At 42.7% G+C, this 21,074-nt stretch overlaps 2 protein-coding genes across 4 annotated transcripts in view; both read right to left on the bottom strand.

Moving 5' to 3' along the window:
• TBC1D1 (TBC1 (tre-2/USP6, BUB2, cdc16) domain family, member 1) overlaps window positions 1-21,074 on the bottom strand; it is a 247,014-nt gene that overhangs the window by 167,944 nt on the left and 57,996 nt on the right. The gene's annotated exons all lie outside the window — the stretch shown is intronic.
• PTTG2 (pituitary tumor-transforming 2) lies at window positions 15,337-16,059 on the bottom strand. The gene is given in 3 exon segments (XM_011983525.1): window positions 15,337-15,720; window positions 15,722-15,893; window positions 15,896-16,059. Coding segments are annotated over 3 exon segments (603 nt in total). The 5' UTR covers window positions 16,017-16,059; the 3' UTR covers window positions 15,337-15,410.

Raw genomic sequence — 21,074 nt, 5'->3', positions numbered from 1 at the left:
GGGCGGGGGGAGGAGGGGACAGGAGGGGAGGGCGCGCGGCCGACCCCGCCCACCCCCTCGCTCCGCTGCTGGCGGGAAGTTGGGAAATGCTGGGGTCGCCCCCCTCAGAGATGCCCAGGGCTGCTCAGGAAACCCTGGAGGCTGGGGACGCGCCTTTCCATGCCTCTGGGGTCCGTTTCGCACAACTTTCAGAAATCTAAGAATTCCTCCCTCTCCGAAGTTCGACAAAAGCCCCAGAGTTGGAGCTAACACAAAGCCCGCCCAACTTTCCAGGGGTGATCCCCACCCCCAGGGCGTTTCTTCCTAAGCGCTTTAGATTGCTGGTAACAAAAGGACCAGTGTTCCCCAGCCCCTAATACCTTTATATAATCAAAGGTGGTTTTCTCGGAGTCAGAAAACTCGGCGATTGAGACCAAAAATGGGGCAGAGGAAAAGAAGCATTTAGCTCCTGCCTGCCGGGAGGCTTTTGCAACTTGAGAAATGTTGATTTCACCATAGTTTTCTTCTCTCCCAAGGCAAGATGGTGAGACGTGGTGGTCAGTTTATGGCTACAAAGGTAAAGCTGAGTTTCAATCCCAGCCACTGCTGAGTTCCACGTTGGAAAAAAAAAAAAAAGTCCAAAGGTCTAATCGCTGATGTGTAATGTATGTGTCAGGTGGAACCACTCACTGAGTTCCTCAGGCCAAATGGCCAACCCAGCCCAAGAATTCTGCTTCTCTTTTCCTTTTACTAATTGTGCATTATCTTCATGAAGGACCATAGGGACATTTTAATGTTGTTCCCTAACCATCCGGCATGTGAGTTTAGTGAGGGTATTAGCTACCTATTGCTGTATAAAAAATTACCCCAAAACTGAGAAGCTTAAAACCACAAACAACTTCTGTGGGTCAGAAATCCAGGAGCATCTTAGCTGGATGGCTCTGGCTGAAAGTCTCCCCAGAATTTCAGCCAAGCTGTTAACTGAGGCTGCAGTCATCTCAAGACTGGCCTGGAACTGAAGGATCCACTTCCACACTCATTCACATAGGTGTTGCCAGTATTTAGTTCCTCGCAGGCAGCTGGACTCAGGGCCCCCGTTTCTTGCTGTTTTTTTCCATAGTGCTAAATCAGAAAATGGCAGTTTGTATCCCCCAGCACAAGTGATCCGAGGGATCGCACAAATCCAAAAAGAGTTTTTTTTATATAAATTAAGGTATGACATCCCAACACTTTTGCTCTATTACTGTTTGTGAAAACCAAAGACATAAGTCTAGTCCACAGTTAAGGGGAGGAGATAATATAAGGGCATGAATATCAAAAGGAGAGGATCATGGGGGATGATAGGGTTTTCTCTTTTTTCCACGCTTGTGGTTTTATCTCATGCATAGGAATAGATAAAACCATAAAGGCATAGAGAGGCTGGGCATAGTGGCTCACGTCTGTAATCCCAGCACTTTGGGAGACTGAGGCAGGTGGATCATCTGAGGTCCGGAGTTCAAGACCAGCCTGGCCAACATGGCGAAACCTCGTCTCTACTGAAAATACCAAAAATTAACCGGGTGTGATGGCACACGCCTGTAATCCCAGCTACTCGGGAGGCTGAGATAGAAGAATCACTTGAACCTGTGAGGCCTAGGTTGCAGTGAGCTGAGATCATACCACTGCACTCCAGCCTGGGGGACAGAGTGAGACTCTGTCTCAAAAAAGAAAAAAAAAATAAGCCATGGAGAAAGTCAAGAGAAATATCAGGCCATGCACAGTGGCTCATGCCTGTAATCCCAGCACTTTGGGATGCCAAGGTAGGAGGATCGTTTGAGCTCAGGAGTTCAAGACCAGCCTGGGCAACATGGTGAGACCCCATGTCTACAAAAAGGAAAAATAAAAATAAATTAGCTGGACATAGTGACACATGCCTGTAGTCCTAGCTACTCGGGAGGCTGAGGTGGGAAAATCATTTGAGCCCTGGAGTTCAAGGCTGTAGTGAGTTGATATTCAGCCACTGCAGTCCAGCCTGGGTGACAGAGCAAGACCTTGTCTCAAAAAAAAGTAACATCATTCCAACAGAGGCCACCCTTGCAAAGGGCCTTAGAAGCATCCTAGGGAAGTGCTATTCTCTCATTCTTTTCAGCAGTGATATTCCCTGCTTAATGAAGGTGGAAAAAGGAGTGCATTTGCAGCCATTTAGCCAAATCTTTCCCTGTTAGCACATCACTTTCCCAAACACTTAGAAGAGATGGAGGCTGACACTTCCATTACAGCGAGAATACTTCTGGACTCTACGACCTTACTATTCAACGTGTGGTCCACAGACCAGTAGCCTCAGCAGCAACTAGCTGTTTGTTAGAAATGCAGACTCTCAGGCCCTGCCCTAATCTAGACCTACTGCATCAAAACCTTCATTTTACCAAACTTCCAGGTGACTGGTATACTCATTAAAGTTTGAGAAGCACTAGTAGATGAGATTCATTAACATTGGTCTTAAAACATTAATGATTAAAAGGTACTGACCAATAGGCCCTGGAGAAAGCAGCCAAAATTGTCCTGTGTTCTTGGACTGGTATGAACCAGTTCCACTAGAGAGCGACCTAGAGAGTTATCAGGCAACAACATAGTTTTGATGTAAGCGGATGGTCAGCTGAGGACCAGACTAGACAAGCTGAACCCAGGACAAATGTCATCATACTCCGTCACTCCAACTCCTACACGAAACTCTCCAAAAATGCCCGGAATTTAGAAGCAACTCTGGGGAAAGGATGGGGAGAACCCGGAATTGACTAAGGAAATCTGAAGTACCTATGACAAAGATAAATTTTCTGCCACAAAAAATAGGGATGCCAAAAAAATGGAAATTGCATTAGGTTTAGGGGAATAAAAACTGCATTTCTTGCAAAAAACAGGCCAAATCCTGAATGTAACAGTTACAGCGGGAACGTATGCAGGCAGGTGAAATAAGGACATGAAGGCTTCATTGTTTAAACCTGGATCCAATTCGCTGTACATACCCATCCAGGGTAGAGACTCCTGCAGTCTGGGTTAGAATTTGTCTAAGGTTTGTGTTATCTTTTAGGTACACAGAGGTCTTTCTCTGATCCAAGTTTTCCTTCCTAATCCAGGAGTAGGCAGAATCACTCATCTCATGGGAAAGTAGGAGTCTTTGAATTGGGTAGATTTGATAGTAATGTGTGGTGCTCTAACACCAAATATTTTAAGAAATATACATGACAGCTCTTATTTTAATTCACTACCAGCATGTAGCTTGCCAGTCACACTGCACAAAGATATTCCCTGTTATAATCTGGAATTCCATCAAAGGCAAACTTAACAGAAAATCTAATCCTATACTCAAATACACAATTTTCTGTAAAATACCACTCTCCCACCCATCTGAAAAATATATCCTTCCCTCAAGGAACTGTGTATGCTACCATGAAAGGATTGTATGTATACCGGGCATCAGTATTTTTTTTTTTTTTTTTAAGACGGAGTTTCACTTTTCTTGCCCAGGCTGGAGTGCAATGGCACGATCTCGGCTAACAGCAACCTCCGCCTCCTGGGTTCAAGTGATTCTCCTGCCTCAGTCTCCTGAGTAGTTGAGATTACAGGCATGCACCACCACACCTGGCTAATTTTGTATCTTTAGTAGAGACAGGGCTTCTACATGTTGGTCAGGCTGGTCTCAAACTCCCGACCTCAGGTGATCTGCCCACCTCAGCCTCCCAAAGTGCTGAAATGGCAGGCATAAGCCACCACGCCCAGCCAGGCATCAGTAATTTTTAACATCTCCAAAGTGGTTCTCTCATGCAGTCAGAATTGAGAACCTCTGCAGACAGAATAGTCATTGCTCAAAGACACTGATAGTTTCCAGCCCTGATTGTCTATCAGAGTCACCTGTAACTGTAAAGGGACGGTGGCGGAGCGAGAGGGAAAGTAGAGAGCAGATGATTGGACTGTTTTGGAGCAAAGGTCAAATTCTCAGAGACCTCAAAGGGCAGGCAGGTCATATAAATGTGTGAAGAGGGCAAGGTGTCAGAGGATAAAGAAGGAAGGAACTACGGCATCTTGGAGAATGCATTCTCAATTGCTAAAACACTCCAGCTGGCCGAGTCAAATGTGTCAGCCCACTGAACTCAGCCCGAGAGGTCATTATTGGTGTTGACCCATAATGTTGACTCTGGGTTTACTTGAAGCTTAGAAATATATTCTAACAAGTGATTCTGATTATCAGCCAAGATCGGGAACCACTATTACAGTTTTAGATCCTTTTATTTTATTTTATTTTATTTTTTGAGACGGAGTCTCGCACTTTTGCCCAGGCTGGAGTGCAGTGGCGTCATCTCGCTCTATTCACTGCAAGCTCCACCTCCCGGGTTCACGCCACTCTCCTGCGTCAGCCTCCCGAGTAGCTGGGACTACGGGCACCCTCCACCACACCCAGCTTTTTTTTTTTTTTTTTTTTTTTTTTTTTAGTAGAGATGGGACTTCACCGTGTTAGCCAGGATGGTCTCAATCTCCCAACCTTGTGATCTGCCCAACTCGGCCTCCCAAAGTGCTGGGATTACAAGGGTGAGCCACGGCACCCGGCCCCTTTACTTTAAAAAATATATATATATATATAGTTGCTTTGTGGAAAGCAATAGGCTATCCAAATAGGACTGCAGAGATGTAAACATGATAGTACCTGATATGGTTTTGCTGTGTCACCACCCAAATCTCATCTTGAACTGTAGCTCCCATAATTCCCACAAGTTGTGGGAGGGACACGGTGGGAGATAACTGAATCATGGGGGTGATTTCCCTCATCCTGTTCTCATGCTAGTGAATGAGTCTCATGAGATCTGATGGTTTTATAAGGGGAAACCCCTTTTATTTGGCTCTCAATTCTTCTGTCTGTTGCCGTGTAAGATGTGACTTGCTCCTTCTTGCCTTCCGCCATGATTTTGAGGCCTCCCTAGCCATGTGGAACTGTGAGTCAAACAACTTTCCTTTTTAATTACCCAGTTTCGGGTATGTCTTTATTAGCAGCATAAGAATGGACTAATACAGTATCCCTACAGAAATCCCAAATAGTTGTCTTTCTAAGTAACTTTAAAAGGATGCTTTAATGTCTCACCATCTCAGCACTCCTGAGATATTAATGGAGGACTTGAAAGACACGGAGGCCAGTCTGGGAACTGGAACAGTTGCTTCCCTACTAAGCCTGACACTCCTGCCCCAGCTCTTCTGCCAATTTCTTCTGTTTAGGAGGAACAAGAAGCAAGGGCAGCAAAACCTCCTGTGAGTTTAGGAGGTGATGCCAGGCACGCTGCCCTCCAGTGTGGGGGCCAGTGAGGTAGGGACATATGCAAAAGAATGACCTCACTCTGCTAGCTTGATCCTCCCCACCCTCAGACCTGTTTAAAAGTAGAGCCATTGTAATATCAACTCTACAAGGAAATTCAACTGGGTTTCAAGTGAATCAGAACAACTTGGCAATGGATCAGGAATGTATTCACTTCACAAATATGAATATTCATTACCAGCTATTGTGGAAAGCCACAGAATTCCTTGCAGGAAATAGAAAAACTGAGTCAGACCAGAATCCTGCCCTCAAGGGGCATAGAGGGTAGCAGGGAAGCTCAGGCAGGGAAAAGAGTGACAAAACCCTGAAGTTATTTTCCCTCAAAGCCCAGGTGAAGCTTTGATGAGTTTCCAGAGAAAGGAAAATAACTTCAGGCTGCAAAGGAAAACCCAGCTTCCTGGCTGGTTTCGAGCCTTTTACAGATGGTAGAGAGGAAGAAGGATCCGCATGGAGAAAGGCTTAGAGGATTAGTATTCTCTCGAAATCAGGCCTTGCATAGGAGAAGATAGGACAGAAATCAGAGCTTCATAGTAGAGAGGGAACGTTAGTGTTAGTTTGATGATACGCAGTCATCTCTTACAAACAGAAAAGTTCGTTTCCAAAGAAACCAGTATTTGCCAAGGATAATACCAAATCCTGAAAATCTAACACTAAAAATCCCTCTGCATAAATTGAAAACATATATGCCCATGTAAAAATGTGTCCATGAATGTGCACAGCAGCACAACTCACAAGAGTGGAAGCAACCCAGATGCCCCTCAACTGATGAATGGATCAACAAGATGTGGTATATCCATACAATGGAATATTATTTGACTATTAAAAAGTAATGAAGTACTGACACATGCCACAGCATTGGTGGACCTTGAAAACACTATGCCAATTGAAATAAGCCGGTTTCAAAAGACGCATACTGTATGATTCCATTTATATGAAATATCCAGAATAGGCAAATCCATAGAGACAGAAAATAGACTAGTAGTTGCCAGGGGCTGGAGAGAAGAGAAAATAGGGAGAGACTGCTAATGGGTGCAAGGTTTCTTTTTGCAGTGATGACAATGTTTTGGAATTAGATGGTGATGATGGTTACACTAATATACTAAATACCAAAATTTGTGGATTTGCTAAATACCAAAATGTTACAGAATGTAAATTATATCTTAATTTTGGTAAATCCCCCTATGTGATGATGATTGAAAGACTTTAGGTAAGTTAAGTCGCTGAGCTCTTGTAATAAGGGAACCCACACGTAAAAGGGCTAGTTTTGGTGACCCATGCTTGTAATCCCAGGACTTTGGGAGGCTGAGGCAGTGGATCACCTGAGGTCAGGAGTTCAAGGCCAACCTGGTCAATGTGGTGAAACCCCGTCTCCATTAAAAATACAAAAATTAGCCAGGCATGGTGGTGGTGGATGCCTGTAATCCCAGCTACTCTGGAGGCTGAGGCAGGAAAATCACTTGAACCCAGGAGGTGGAGGTTGCAGCGAGCCAAGATTGTGCCATTGCACTCCAGCCTGGGTGACAAGAGCGAAACTCCGTCTCAAAAAAAAAAAGAAAAAAAAAAAAAACAGATAAAGCACTGGCCTATGGTAGATGCACTGCAAATTTTGGCTGTAAATGTAGTGGTGGTAGTAATAGTATTAGTAGTAGCAACAATGATTGGTATTGTAATAATAGTGGGAATTATATGTTTTAAATGTAGAAGTAAAACAGAAATGATGGGCTGGAGGCCTCAAGCTCAGAGCTGGGTTTATAGATATACAAAATAGGACAGGACACACAGTTAAGATCAGAGAAGAGATTGTGTGTGAGCCAAAATTCACTCCAGCATGGTGGGCCCACAGCATGTGTCTCGATATGTTCCTCTCCCTTTTTATGAGTTGCAGTGTCTAACAGCAAAACTGTGCTCCATTTGTTACTTTAACTCCATAAGCCAAGCCACAAATCGTCCATGTGTCTTTGGTAAATTCCTATCATACTAGCTGGGCAGACACTTGGTACACACAAGCATCACTAGCCTGCCACACTTTCAACAGTTTGGAAATTCGTCCCTAGGCATGGGTCCTGCTCACTCACGCATGGAACTCACACTTGCTCTCCCAGCCCCGCACCTCCAATCCCTCCTTACTTGTCTACATTGCTCACTTTCTCTCGAGGACACACCCACACTCACGTTTTAAATCATGCCAAATTCAAGATGAATCTTCAGGTGGCAAGACGGAGTATTTGAAGATCATCATCAGAGCAAACAGTGCTCAATAAATTGGTTCATGAAGGAAAGAAAGTGTAAAGGAGTAGAAGGACAAATTAGATGAGGACTTATTGAGGAGTACCTTATAAATTGAGGTGGGTACCTCAAGAACATTCTACCTTGATGTATCCATGTTGACATTTAAATCAAGGTCTCCAACTTTATGTTTTGATTTTGTGCGTTACATCATAGTTTCTTGTTAGCCAGAACAACAGCAAGCAGACTTCATGAGAACAGTTTTAGTGACCCCAGCCACCTTCATTAAATGTATCCAAAAGCCTTGCAAAATTAAAAGCTGGCTGCAGTCGCACCAGAAATACTAAGAAGACTGCAAGGTAAAAGGGAACCCCCGAACTTGCAACCCTAGAGGAGACAAGATAGTAACAAAGTCCCTTGAGAATAAAGTTCACACAAGCTTGGGGATGCCTTTTTTTCTGCTTGTATGTAACACTCTTGCTGAAATAGAAATTTACTTATGACATAGGTCTATCTCTTCATTAACAATCAATTCATTAAAATGCTGTGATATTTCAAAAACAGCTAAATTATTATGTTTTGCTATTTAAACATCTGTTCTCAGTATGTTGTTCAATACATACAGCAATCATGTTTACTTTTTAGCTTGTAAGACATTCCAAAAATAGAATCAGTGTTTTTCTATTTTTAGTTCAGTCTATAAAGTTTAAGCAAATAATCGTCTTTTCAAAACACTGTACACTCCTTTCAAATTCATGGAAAAACCCAGCAGTCATGAGCTCATAAAAGAAAACACTGTAAACATTTAGAGTCAAAAGATTTTGACACCCACACCCTGTCCTGTAACTCAACATAGACTCTTAGCTTTAAACTCAGACATTTTGCTATAATTTATAGTGGAAACATTAGAAGCATCACTCGACGAGCACTAATTTTATCAAGAAATAACTTTTTTTTTCTAAACTGAAAGTTCTATTTCTCCTTCAAAATAAGACTGAAAAGAATCAACTCCTATTTCCTAATCAAATCTATTCGTTAATAAAAATCTGACCCAAACTTCCTCTTTCTACTTCTTCTACAGTAAATCAAAATTTTCTGTTTTTTTTTATAAGGTGGTTTAGTTTACCTTTGTTTAGGATAATTACCCACTTCTAAAATAATTTCTCTTTTTTATCTTTTTTTTTTTTTCTGAGACAGAGCCTTGCTCTGTCATCCAGGCTGGAGTGCAATGGCGTGATCTTGACTCACTGCAACCTCTGCCTCCCAGGCTCAAGCTGTTCTCCTGCCTCAGCCTCCCAGGTAACTGGAATTACAGTCACATGCCACCACACCCAGCTATTTTTTGTATTTTTAGTAGAGACGGGGTTTCATCATGTTGCCCAGGCTGGTCTTGAACTTCTGACCTCAGGTGATCCACCCGCCTCGGTCTCCCAAAGTGCAGAGATTACAGATGTGAGCCACCGTGCCCGGCCCTCTGTTTTTTCTTTTCTTTTTCTTTTTTTTTGAGACGGAATCTCACTGTGTCACCCAGGCTGGAGTGCACTGGCACGATCTCGGCTCACTGCAAGCTCCGCCTCCCTGGTTCACGCCATTCTCCTGCCTCAGCCTCCCCGAGTAGCTGGGACTACAGGCGCCTGCCACCACGCCGGGCTAATTTTTTGTATTTTTAGTAGAGACGGGGTTTCACCGTGTTAGCCAGGATGGTCTCAATCTCCTGACCTCGTGATCCACCTGCCTCGGCCCTCTTTTTTATCTTAATAAGATTCCTTTAAAATTGCCAAGTTTTAAACACAAATGAAGGTCTTTGTGAATGTCCTCACTCTTTTCAAAGCCTAAATTTATGTGCTTCAGCACTGAACTTTGGATCAGAATTGCACAGCAAGCACCTGGAAATAAATGGTGCCACAAACCTCTGCAGAAATGCACGAAACAATTTGAATTTGTCTCCTTTGTTGTAGCTTAAGAATCCTACAAAAAGTCCACCAAGCCACATGTACTTGCATCTCAACAAGAAGAGTGTTCCTGGTAAAACTCTGTAATTTTCAGGTGCACTGAGCAAGCTCATTTTCCAGAATATAAGACCCAAGTGCCGTGTTCCTAGGCAAATGCCCCTCTGAAAACCTTTAAGATAAAAGGTGTCTCCAGGGTGGGGAACATAACACACTGGGGTGGTGGGGGGTGGGGGAGGGATAGCATTAGGAGAAATACCTAATGTAAATGATGAGTTGATAGGTTCAGCAAACCAACATGGCACATGTATACCTATGTATCAAACCTGCACGTTGTATACATGTACCCTAGAACTTAAAGTATAATAATAATTAAAAAAAGATAAAAGATGTCTCTATACTTAGCAAAGGAACTCACAGATTATAAAATAAGCCACCATCTGCATCTTAGTCTCTGTGCACAGCTAAAGAAGGTACATAACTGAAAATGTCTATTGATCTTGATAGGAGATGTAAGGGCTGAGAAAATGTAAGAGGGAAAGAGCTTAGCTTCTCTGTTCCATTTGTGTCGGGATCCCATTCAGTTTTTTAAACGCTTCTAAGTAGTGACGTCTGAGTCATTGCTCTTCTCACCTGGAATTTTTCAAACACGACAGAAGTTTTGCTCTGGGCGAGGTGAAGATAAATTCAGCTTTCAGATGAGGGTCAGGAGTCATCTATAGTGGGTCAATCAATTTGTACATGGACTTGTGGAGTCTTTCTCTGTATGAGGCAGCCCAGGCTGTCCAGGTGCTTGCTGCTAGCTTCTACCTGCTGGCAACCAGCTATGTGACATCAGACAGTTCATGTCACATTCTCTGAACCTGTTTCCACCTTGTAAATTGTGGGTATTAGGCCCACGGTCTCCAAGGTCCCTTCTAAGCTTCCCTCAGGCATGTTGTGAAATATACACTAAATTAAATGCCCACGGCCAGGGGTGGTGGCTCACAACTGTAATCCCAGCACTTTCAGAGGATGAAGTAGGTGAATCACCTGAGATCAGGAGTTCAAGACCAACCTGGCCAACATGGTGAAACCCCATCTCTACTAAAAATACAAAAATTAGCTGGGCATGGTGGCGCCTGTAATCCCAGCTACACGGGAGGCTGAGGCAGGAGAATCTCTTGAATCTGGGAGGTGGAGGTTGTAGTGAGCTGAAATCATGCCACTGCACTCCAGCCTGGGTGACAGAATGAGACACCATCTCAGGTAAATAAATAAAATGCATAAATAAATAACAGGTTTGTGCCTGGCAGCCTTAGCTCAGGATCAGGGTAGAACTAAACATATCTGCTCACCAACCTGGAGGTCATAATATCACAAGGGCCCCGATGCTCCTGGAACTTTTCCAGATATCTAGAGTTCTTGTTCTCAGGGACAAGACGAGCATAAAGAAGAATGCCAACTCAGTGCAGGGATCACCTCCCTCCACTTCAAGGTACCCCTGCTCCAAGATCAAGGGTCAGGAAGGATGAAAACAATATCCACTGAGTACTTATTGCATGCCAGATGTTTTCATATATTATCTAGCTCACAACCCTAGATGGTAAGAGTAATCCTAACAGTAGTAGACCATAGTGTGTATTGAGTGCTTCCTATCTGCCAGGCACTGCTAAAACCAGCAAACCTTCAGGCAGCATCCATCATGCACCAGGCATTGTTCTAAGCATTTACAGTGCATGAGGTCGAGAATATGAATACCTATTTTTGGATGGGGAAACTGAAGCACTCAGCTGGGAAAGGAGAAAACCAGAATCAGACCCAGGCCCTCTGCCAACTTAACCACTTTACTTCACAGCCGCTAATTACCTTGAAACCCTGCTGCAAGGTATTACTTATTCTGTCTTGCAGATGAGGAAACTGAGGTTCAGGAAAGTAAAATAATTCAGCAAAGGCCTCACCTAGGCACGGTGGAGCAGTGTCTGCATAGACCACCTGTCAGCATCCCTCCAAGCAAGTCCTAACTGCTACAAACACAGGGCTTCATGCTCTAAGATTTCAGGGAGCTGGCACGGCCCAGAGAGGTTCTCTAGACAGCCACTATGCTCTGGCAGCTTCCTGCCAACAGCGGGCTCTGTCAGGGAAGGAACTTGGCCTTTTTCATGAGGCTGGGAACAGAGCTGATGCTAGCTAGATGAGATACAAATAGCCATGAAATGGCCGCAGATTCTAAAGAACAAATCAATGAATGCGGTAGGAAGGAAGGAAGAGAGAAAGGAAGCAAATTCTTGTTGGGTCTGAGGCAGCAGGGCCCTTCTCAAGGGTACAGCCAGGCCGGGGGCTAACAAGAAAGTGAGACCTGCAGTAAGCTGCCCCTTGTCCCCATTCAGGCTATGCTGGGGCCAGCAAGCCAAACTCCATCTGAACCCAGGACAAAGCAGGAGCTGAGCTGCCCGATCCGGGGAAGGCAGGCACATTGGTCCTCTCTGTGAAAAACTGGTCAGGCTAGTGGACAGGAAAACCCTGACCTCCCAGTGCCTAGGAAATTCAGTGGCAGGGGGCCTGGCCCCGGCCATAGCCTCATGAGAACCTGAGTGTCCAGTTAGATCCCGAGTCTTGAGCTGGATGTGTCAGTGGATCTAGCACAAGGTTTAGAATCACTTTACATGAAACACAGCGTCCTGACCCTCCTTTCCAACTGTGAGACTGTGGTGTATGCACTGAAGCCTAGGGGACTCCAAGAAAGGGGCACACAGCCTCTCTGTGCCAACAAATGCTGCTTTAACTAATTTCATCAAGTGGTAATTTCACATATCCAACCCTGGCCCATCTGTGCGCAGAGCACCGAACTTAAGCCATTGCAGTCATCATTGCAGTAATTCATTCAGCCACTCCATCTATTGCATTCCAGTCCTCAGAGATGCTACCGTAAGCAAGCCACCTGCCCCTAGAGGAACGTCTTATGGTCCAGCAGGCCCATACGGCCAGTAAACAGGAAATGGCACAACTGGGTGATAAATGCAGTGAGAAGGAAAAGAGAGAGTGCTATGAAAGCTTACAGAGAGGGCCCCTAACCAACATCAGGGACCCTATAGTCACCCTGGTGTTTTAAGCAGGCATCAAATGCCAAGTACAAATGAGCCATTAGGGGGAAAAAGAGCAGAGATATTATTCCTAATCTATAAGGGAGTAGAGTCTGATATTGGATGTTTTTTATTATGGTATTCTTTTTTCTTGGGATCTTAAAAATTATTAAATATTTTTAAAACATTTAAATAGCATAATATGAGAGATATCCATGTAATTACTACTCAGTCTTAGCAGTTTCAGATATTTTGTACGTAAGTACATAGATGGGTATTTTTTTGACACGGAATCTCACTCTGTCACCCAGGCTGGAGTGCAATAGCATGATCTTGGCTCACTGCAACCTTCACCTCCCAGGCTGAAGCAATTCTTCTGCCTCAGCCTCCTCAGTGAGTAGCTGGGATTACAAGTATATGCCACCATGCCTGGCTAATTTTTGTATTTTTAGTAGAGACGGGTTTTTACCATGTTGGCCAGGCTGGTTTCAAACTCCTGACCTCAGGTGATCTGCCTGCCTGGACCTCCCCCCGCAACCTCAACCCTTTCTTGCTCCTGCTCTGCCATGTGAGATGCCGGCTCCCCCTTGGCCTTCGCCACGACTGAAAGTGTTGTGAGGTCTCCCCTGAAGCCAGCAGATGCCAGTGCCATGCTTGTACAGCCTGCAGAACTGTGAGCCCATTAAACTTCTTTTCTTTATAAATGACCCAGTCTCAGGTATTTCTTTACAGCAATGCAAGAATGGCCTATTACTGTACTTTTTGTGAGTCAGTTTAAAAATGAGTGTAAGCTAATAAATAAATATGCATAGCTTCAACTAAATGATTTTTATGGACTGTAGCAGAGGACCTGGCTTGTGTTTTCTTAATGGTTTCATGTCTCATGCCAAGGCCATCATATGCAAAGAAACATCTGAAAAAGAGTTGATGTTTATTGCCAAGGAAATACTTAAACTGACTATAATGAAGATGTTAAAGAGCTTCAGAGAAGCTGTGGACTATTTCCCTGGGCTGACCACAGACACACCTTAAAGCAAGGGCCATCTGATCATTGGACTTAGGGTGATTTTTAAAACACTTTCTTTTTTTATCCAAGTTTTTATTCAATTCCCTTGACTTATTTCAGTTTAGAATTTGACTTCTTATTATCCTCATAGTAATCCTGAAAAAATTACTAAGAATAAAAAATATCGTAACTACTAACATAACTAAGTCCACAGGATATTAGAACTGAAAAGATATCATATAGCTACACCTCTTTATTTACAGGTGATGAAACTGAAGTCTGAGAGGTTAATTATTCACTCATCCCTCCAACAAATATTTATCGAATTTCTACTCTGATGTCATTTAGATCCTTACTATGGCAGTAAACATTTAGAAATTTAAACATGTTTAGTGTCTCTATCAATAGCTTTAAGAGTAAAATTTTAGATGTTACCAGCTTGCCCAAGGTTGCATAGCCATTAAATAGAGGAAACAAGGTTAAGACCCAGGGAGTCTGACTCCAGTAATACTTCCTGTCTTGCCATGGGATACACCTATGGTTCTTGAGTCCAAAATGCAGAAATATGAATCTTACAGGAGAATGAGGCCCTACCATTTACAGAATGTGATGTCTTCCTTTACAGATGGAATTTAGTTCTTCTGGTGAAGAGGACAATGGCTGGGTAGGAACTTAATGCCCACACCTAATGGAAACTTATCCTTGACCTGCATGACTGCTGGCCCAAGACAAAGATTACTTGGAGCAGCTCACCATAGAATCAGCTCCAAGATAAGGGGAAGTACTTGGACTCCATAGTGAACAAAACAGAGATGGTCCCTGCCCTCATGGGGCCCACAATTTAGTGGGGAAGACAGGCAATGTACAAGTGACTTCTCAAATGTTTTATGATTTGTCTTGAATTTTTAAACTTAAACCTTCTCCAGTTTTAAAATAGCATGGAAGCAAAAAACAAAATGGATTGGGGCAGATCACAAAATTGTAACTCTTCTCTAAGGACCAGTATGACAGCCTAGGAGTGAGACTTTGCATCTTTTCTGGAGGTCAGTTCTGACAGCATCCTTTGATTGAGGAGGGATTTGGAACCTTTGGCCTGTCATGCCCTTGATGGTTCTTAAATAGCCACATCCAGTTGGCTTTTTGTGGAATAACATGTTCAGAGACATAACCACCACCCACTTTCAGTAGAAAGAGCAAAACCACTAACATGTATAATGAATAGCAGCTCTTGGTCTAGGAAACTCACTAAGTCCTGGAATTCAGGAACCACAGAGGAACCCCTGAAGCCTTTCAGGCAATCTGGATTGACACCGGACATCTGTGACTCTATCAAAGCTTTGTACAGAATTCAAGGCATGGACATAAAAGTGCTTTAAGTTATAAGACATTAGAAGCATAAGACATGGGATTTCATGAATATTATTTAGCCATACAGACATTTTAAGATAATCAATGTTAGTCCTAGCTGCAAATATGTTCCCTATTTTTTTTTAGCATTCCACAAAATTCTCATTCTTTTAATTATCTCCCTTTGCTGCTAGGATCTCTTTAAGGCTTTCATCTGGTTCACACTAGGCTGGGAAGAAAAGATATAGGAAGTTCTTGGCCTGACCCTGGCCTTTTCTCCTTTATCCTTTGCTATTTCCTGTCTCCTGTTTCTCTACAGAAGTAAATCATGTTGACATATCCTCGAAGAGTAGGGGCCGTACTATTGAAGAAATATAGAAACAAGGGACAGCTTGCACATAAAGAGGAATATGACCCACTTTATATTTCTGTATTTATTATGTTGTTAAACAAAGAATGCTTTATTAATACAAATACACACAAACTCTAAAGCACTAAGAAATTTAAATATCTATGTCATAGCAAACAACTGGCAATTCAACATCCAGGGTCAACAGAATGCTAGAAGGAGATTGCAACAGATTGCATTCCCATGGTGGAGAGGGCATCTTCACAGGTGAAGGGGGGCCCAGCTGAAACAGCTTTTCAAGCTCTCCCTCCTCATCAAGGATCATGAGAGGCACTCCACTCAAGGGGAGGTGTGCAATCTGGCGCTCTTCAGGCAGGTCAAAACTCTCAAAATCTAGAGGATTGAAGGGAAAGAATTTTTCTATTTCTGGATACGCGTCATTTGAGGCAGGAATAGCTTTTTTTTTTAACAGTCTTCTCGGTCATCTTTCTGACAGAAAAGCTTGGCTGTTTTTGTTTGCTGGGTCCGTTGGTCTTCACTGACTTTTCTGTAGCTCTCTTGACAGTTCCCAAAGCCTTTCTGGAAGCTTTAGGTAAGGCTGATGGAGCAGTGAACGTTTTGCCAAAACGTGGTGTTAAACTTGAGATATCCCATCTAAGGCTTTGATTGAAGGTCCAGACCCCAGCTTCAGTCCATCCTTAGCAGCCACACGGGTGCCTGGTTCTCCATTTTCCTTATCAACACAGATCAGAGTAGCCATCCTGGATTATTGCTACTCTCAACAGCCACATTCATCTAAGACCGTGGTCCCACTTTATATTTAGATAGAATGTTAACTATAGTGGAAATTGGTGTAATATCTAATTTTTGTGCCTAGCACATCATCTAGGAGTCAGCACAAACTCATACAAAGAGCACAGGCCTGAGGTCAGACAAACCTGGGTAGGAATCTCGGGAGTACCACTTTCTGTTAACTGTAAGATTTGGGCAAGTTAGCTAACATCCAAGCCCTATTTCCACATCCATAAAATGGAGGTAAAACCCAACGCTTATACATTGTGAAATGATCAAAAACCACTTAGGTAAAGTGCAGAACAACCAATAAATAAATAGTTTCTGCCTTTACTGCATTTTCTAATTTATAATGTACTTTTACATACATGATTTCACTTCTTACTAACCTTTAATAAATGCAAGTCTTCCATTTTTTACTAAAGCAGCACCCCCAAAGTTTCTCTAAACTGCAAAATGCCCAAATGTTTCATCCTGATTTATCCCTTTTGCCAACTCTCATCTACTGGTGGCAGACAATCCAGCACGCAGTGGTGGGAAGAGCCGAGAGGCCCTGTCTGAACAATGTGACTACTAATGGTGACTGCTTGGGCAGGAATACTGGACTATGGCAATGACTATGTACCTTGGCCAACCCAACCCCAATCTAGTCCAGGCTATTGATTCACAGCAGCAAAGGGTCACTTCTGTTTCTAAGGCCTGGAGATAAGTTGAAGGCAGTTTTGCAGTGAGCCATTTCAATTCAATGATAAATATTCTTGCTGTCTAATTTATTCTATGAATCTTTGACCCACGGCCATGTGTGTGTATGTATTTGAGCCCATATGCAAAAATATACAGTTGAGTCTTGAACAATACAGGATTGAGTTGCATGGATCCGCTTGTTCTCAGATTTTCTTCTGCGGCTGCCACCTCTGAGACTGCAAGACCATCCCCTCCTCTTCCTCCTCCTCCTCAGCCTACTCAGTGTGAAGACAATGAGGGTAAAGACCTTTATGATGATCTATTTCTACTTAATGAATAATGAAATATGTTCTCTTCCTTATGATTTTTCTTAATAACATTTTCTTTTGTCCAGCTTACTTTATTGTGAGAATACCGGATATAGTGCATATAACATACAAAACATGTGTTAGTCAACGGTGTTATTGGTGAGGTCAACAGAAGACTGTTGGTTAAGCTTTTTGGGAGTCAAAGGTTACAGGTGGATTTTGGACTGTGCAGGTGATTGGCACCCCTAACCCTCACATTGTTCAAGGGTCAGCTGCACCTATTTATTTGCATAAGGCCACCTCAAAAAGAAAGGGCCATTCAAAGGTATCATTAGAAGTCTTGCTCTTAACCTGAGACAGCTAGCTAGAAAGTGACAGAGTCATGACTTGCACCTGATATATCAAATGATTGATGTAACCTCTATATGGAGCTTGTAAACTCAAGTGCCACCCAGAGTCAGTCAGGGAATGTAAATATATGATGTACCAGTAGAAGGTAATGGGGAACAGGGAGACTGGTGGGGTAGAGTGTGTGTGCCAATCAGCAGGCATTCCAATTGAATTGTTTTTCTTCAAACACTACGGTAGGCAACTTTAAAAAAAAAAAAATTGCAGGCCACCTGTCTGCAATACTGTCTCATTATATCATTAGAAGGAATTATTGTTAAGCAACTTCTTTCAACTGTTCTGACACATTCATTTTTTATTAATAGTCTTCTAATTGTTCTTTGAATTGGGGCAGAAATAATTAAAGTAAAAGATGTTGTATATGTGTCCTAAAGAAGGGACAAATAAAGACCAGTGAGGTCTAGAGGTGTGAAAGCACATCTAATCCAGGAACACTTTCTCAAGGAGGTGGCATCTGAGCTAGGAAGAAGTAAGAGGAAATCTCCCCAGGCAAAATAAACGACGACAAGCAAAACAGAGGAAAGCATGGCTACGAGGTAAAATTAACTGTCCCATTTTGCTGGAAAATAGAGTACAGCATCTTGGAACTAGAAAAAAAAAGCATGAAGAATCATCTGAGACCAGATATGGTCAAGGTTCTTGACTGCCAAGCTAAGGAATCTGGTGTTTATTGGTTAGAGATGAAAATGGCCTGCTCAGAGAATGGGTTTTCTAGATGAATCTGCTTTGTTGATCTTACAGACTCTTTCTTAACATGAAGCATACTTTTTTCCTAGACAACTTCAAATCTGAAAAATCTGTTACTATTCTTAGCATATGTTTTTGAAAGTAAACTTGGTCACCATAAATGTATATGAGAAAGGGGGCATAAAAACTGGCAGCAAATCCAGTAACTGTAGCCATCTGTGTTTCTGTTGTTCTAAGTGGAGATCAGCAAAACTAGCATTTTAAAAAACACATAAGTATAGTTGAAGTAATATTTTCCGGTGAAGCTTTCCACAAGTGGCTGCTGATAATTTTATCTGGTATTTTAAAATAAAATACACTACCTACAGGACACCATGAAAAACTATCATCTGTTGCATTATAAATGGAAGAATAAAAGGAAGGAAAGACAGAAGGGAGGGAGGAAAATGATATGTAGTTTGTCAGGAAATGTACATCAAATGTCAGAATCAAGCTTTTAAAAAGTAATAATGAACAATAAGAAAAACATCAAACAATCTGTTCTGAACTTTTATGAAAAAGTGGCGTAGGATAAAAATGGAGTTTGGAGTCAGAAAGACTGTTTTGAAATCTCAACTCTCTTCTCTTTCTATATTATTTATTCTTTATTATTATTATTATTTTAAGATACAGGACCTTGCTCTGTTGCTGAGGCTGGAGTGCAGTGGTATGAACACAGCTCACTGTAGCCTTGAACTCTTAGGCTCAGGCAATCCTCCTGCTTCAGCCTCCTGAGTACATAGGACTACAGGCACGCACCCCCAAGCCCAGGTAATCTTTCTATGCTTTGTAGAGAGGGGTCCTGCTGTGTTGCTCAGACTGGTCTTGAACTCCTGGGCTCAAGAGATCCTCCTGCCTTGGCTTCCCAAAGTGTTAGGATTACAGACATGAGCCACCGTGCCCAGCAATACATATTCCTGTCAACAGATAAATTCCTTGTCTCTAAAATGTAGTGTTATTTATTACTTCAATGATTGTGAAGAATGAAAACATGTGTAATATCAGGTATCATACATTTGTCTCTTTCCTTCTTTTGGAAAGGAAGGGATATGCCTGCCACATTGTGTAACTGTGGCCATGAGTATTATACAAACTCATCAGGGGCTTATGTTCTCCCATCTCACGCAGGGAGTCTAAATGTTTATGTGGTCACCTTGATCCTTCATGTAAGGGGAGGGGAGTCATGGTGCAGATAATCCCAAAGACCGGATAAAAGTAATCCTTTAAGTTTCAACGTGGCATGCATCAGTGCTTCTTTGGGGGAATTCATTTCTACACTCCCCTCTTTTTTTTTTTTTTTTTTTTTTTTGAGACAGAGTCTTGCTCTGTTGCCCAGGCTGGAGTGCAGTGGTGTGATCTCTGCTCATTGCATCCTCCACCTCCTGGGTTCAAGTGATTCTCCTGCCTCAGCCTCCCAAGTAACTGGGACTACAGGTGTGCTCCATCATATCTGGCTAATTTTTAGTAGAGATGGGGTTTCACTATGTTGACCAGGCTGGTCTTGAACTCCTGACCTCAAGTGATCTGCCCATCTCAGTCTCCCAAGGTGCTGGGATTACAGGTATGAGCCACTGTGCCCGGCTACATTCCACTTTTCTTAAGTTAATACTGACACTAGTTGGCGTCCCTGAGCATATCACATGAGGTCAAGGGGAAAAGACAAAGAATGGAAGCACAGGGAAAGTCAATGGGTCATTTTAAATGTATTAAAGCACAGTGAGGATAGTCTGCTGGAAGTTTATTCACTTCACATTCAATATGTATTGAGCACCTACTTGGGGCCAGGTACTGTGTAGTCTGTGGTGATACATCTGTGAGCAAAACAAACCAAAACCCCTGCCCTCAGGAAACTTACATCTTAGTGAAGAGAGAGTCAGACAACGAATGAAACACATTTTTAAATAGAATAGTGTATTAGAAGTTCATTAAGCCGGGTGCAGTGGCTCACGCCTATAGTCTCAACACTTTGGGAGGCTGAGGTGGGTGATCGCTTGAAGTCCAGAAGTTGTGAGACCAACCTGGGCAACATAGGGAGACCCCCATCTCTACAAAAAATACAAAAATTAGCCAGTTGTCATTCCAGCTACTCAGAAGGCTGAGGTGGGAAGATGGCTTGAACCTGGGAGGCAGAGGTTGCAGTAAGCCTAGATCACGCCACTGCACTCCAGCCTGAGTGACAGAGACGTTGTTTCAAAAAAAAGAAGTTTATTTAAAACAGATTATATGTATTTTGGGGGAAGATATTTATTTTTTATTTTTTAAATAGAGACAAGGTCTCACTATGTTGCCCAGGCTGGTCTCAAACTCCTGGACTCAAGCAATCCTCCCACCTCAGCCTCCCAAAGTGCTGGGATTACAGGCATGAGACACCACGGCCAGCCCAGACGACATGTATTATAATCTATATACATAATAGAAAAATGAAAAGTGTAAACTTTGAGTTAAAGCTCTCTTAAACACTGCTTATTCTTAGACCACAGGTGCTGATAACAAAAGGCAGAAATTTTTGTAAAAAAGAGTGATGGTGGAAACTGCACATCGTAATGCCCTGTAATTTATATACCATTGACCCTCTTCATCCATGGGTTCTGCATCTGTGGATTCAACCAACCGTGGATTGTAAATATTTGGAAAAAATAAAGGATGGTTGTGTCTGTACTGAACACACACAGACATTTTTTCTTGTAACTATTCCCTGAACAAAACAGTATAACACTATATATGTAGCATTTACATTGTATTGAGTAGTGTAAGTAATCTAGAGATGATTTAAAGTATATGGGAGGGAGGGGGGCGGAGCAAGATGGCCGAATAGGAACAGCTCCAGTCTCCAACTCCCAGCGCGAGCGACACAGAAGACCAGTGATTTCTGCATTTTCAACTGAGCCTCTGCTGCTGAT

The sequence above is a fragment of the Mandrillus leucophaeus genome, unplaced genomic scaffold (assembly GCF_000951045.1).
Source record: "Mandrillus leucophaeus isolate KB7577 unplaced genomic scaffold, Mleu.le_1.0 Scaffold251, whole genome shotgun sequence".
Lineage (NCBI taxonomy): Eukaryota > Metazoa > Chordata > Mammalia > Primates > Cercopithecidae > Mandrillus > Mandrillus leucophaeus.
The sequence above is the reverse complement of the archived record's forward strand: the minus strand, read 5'-3'. Positions and strand labels throughout refer to the sequence as shown.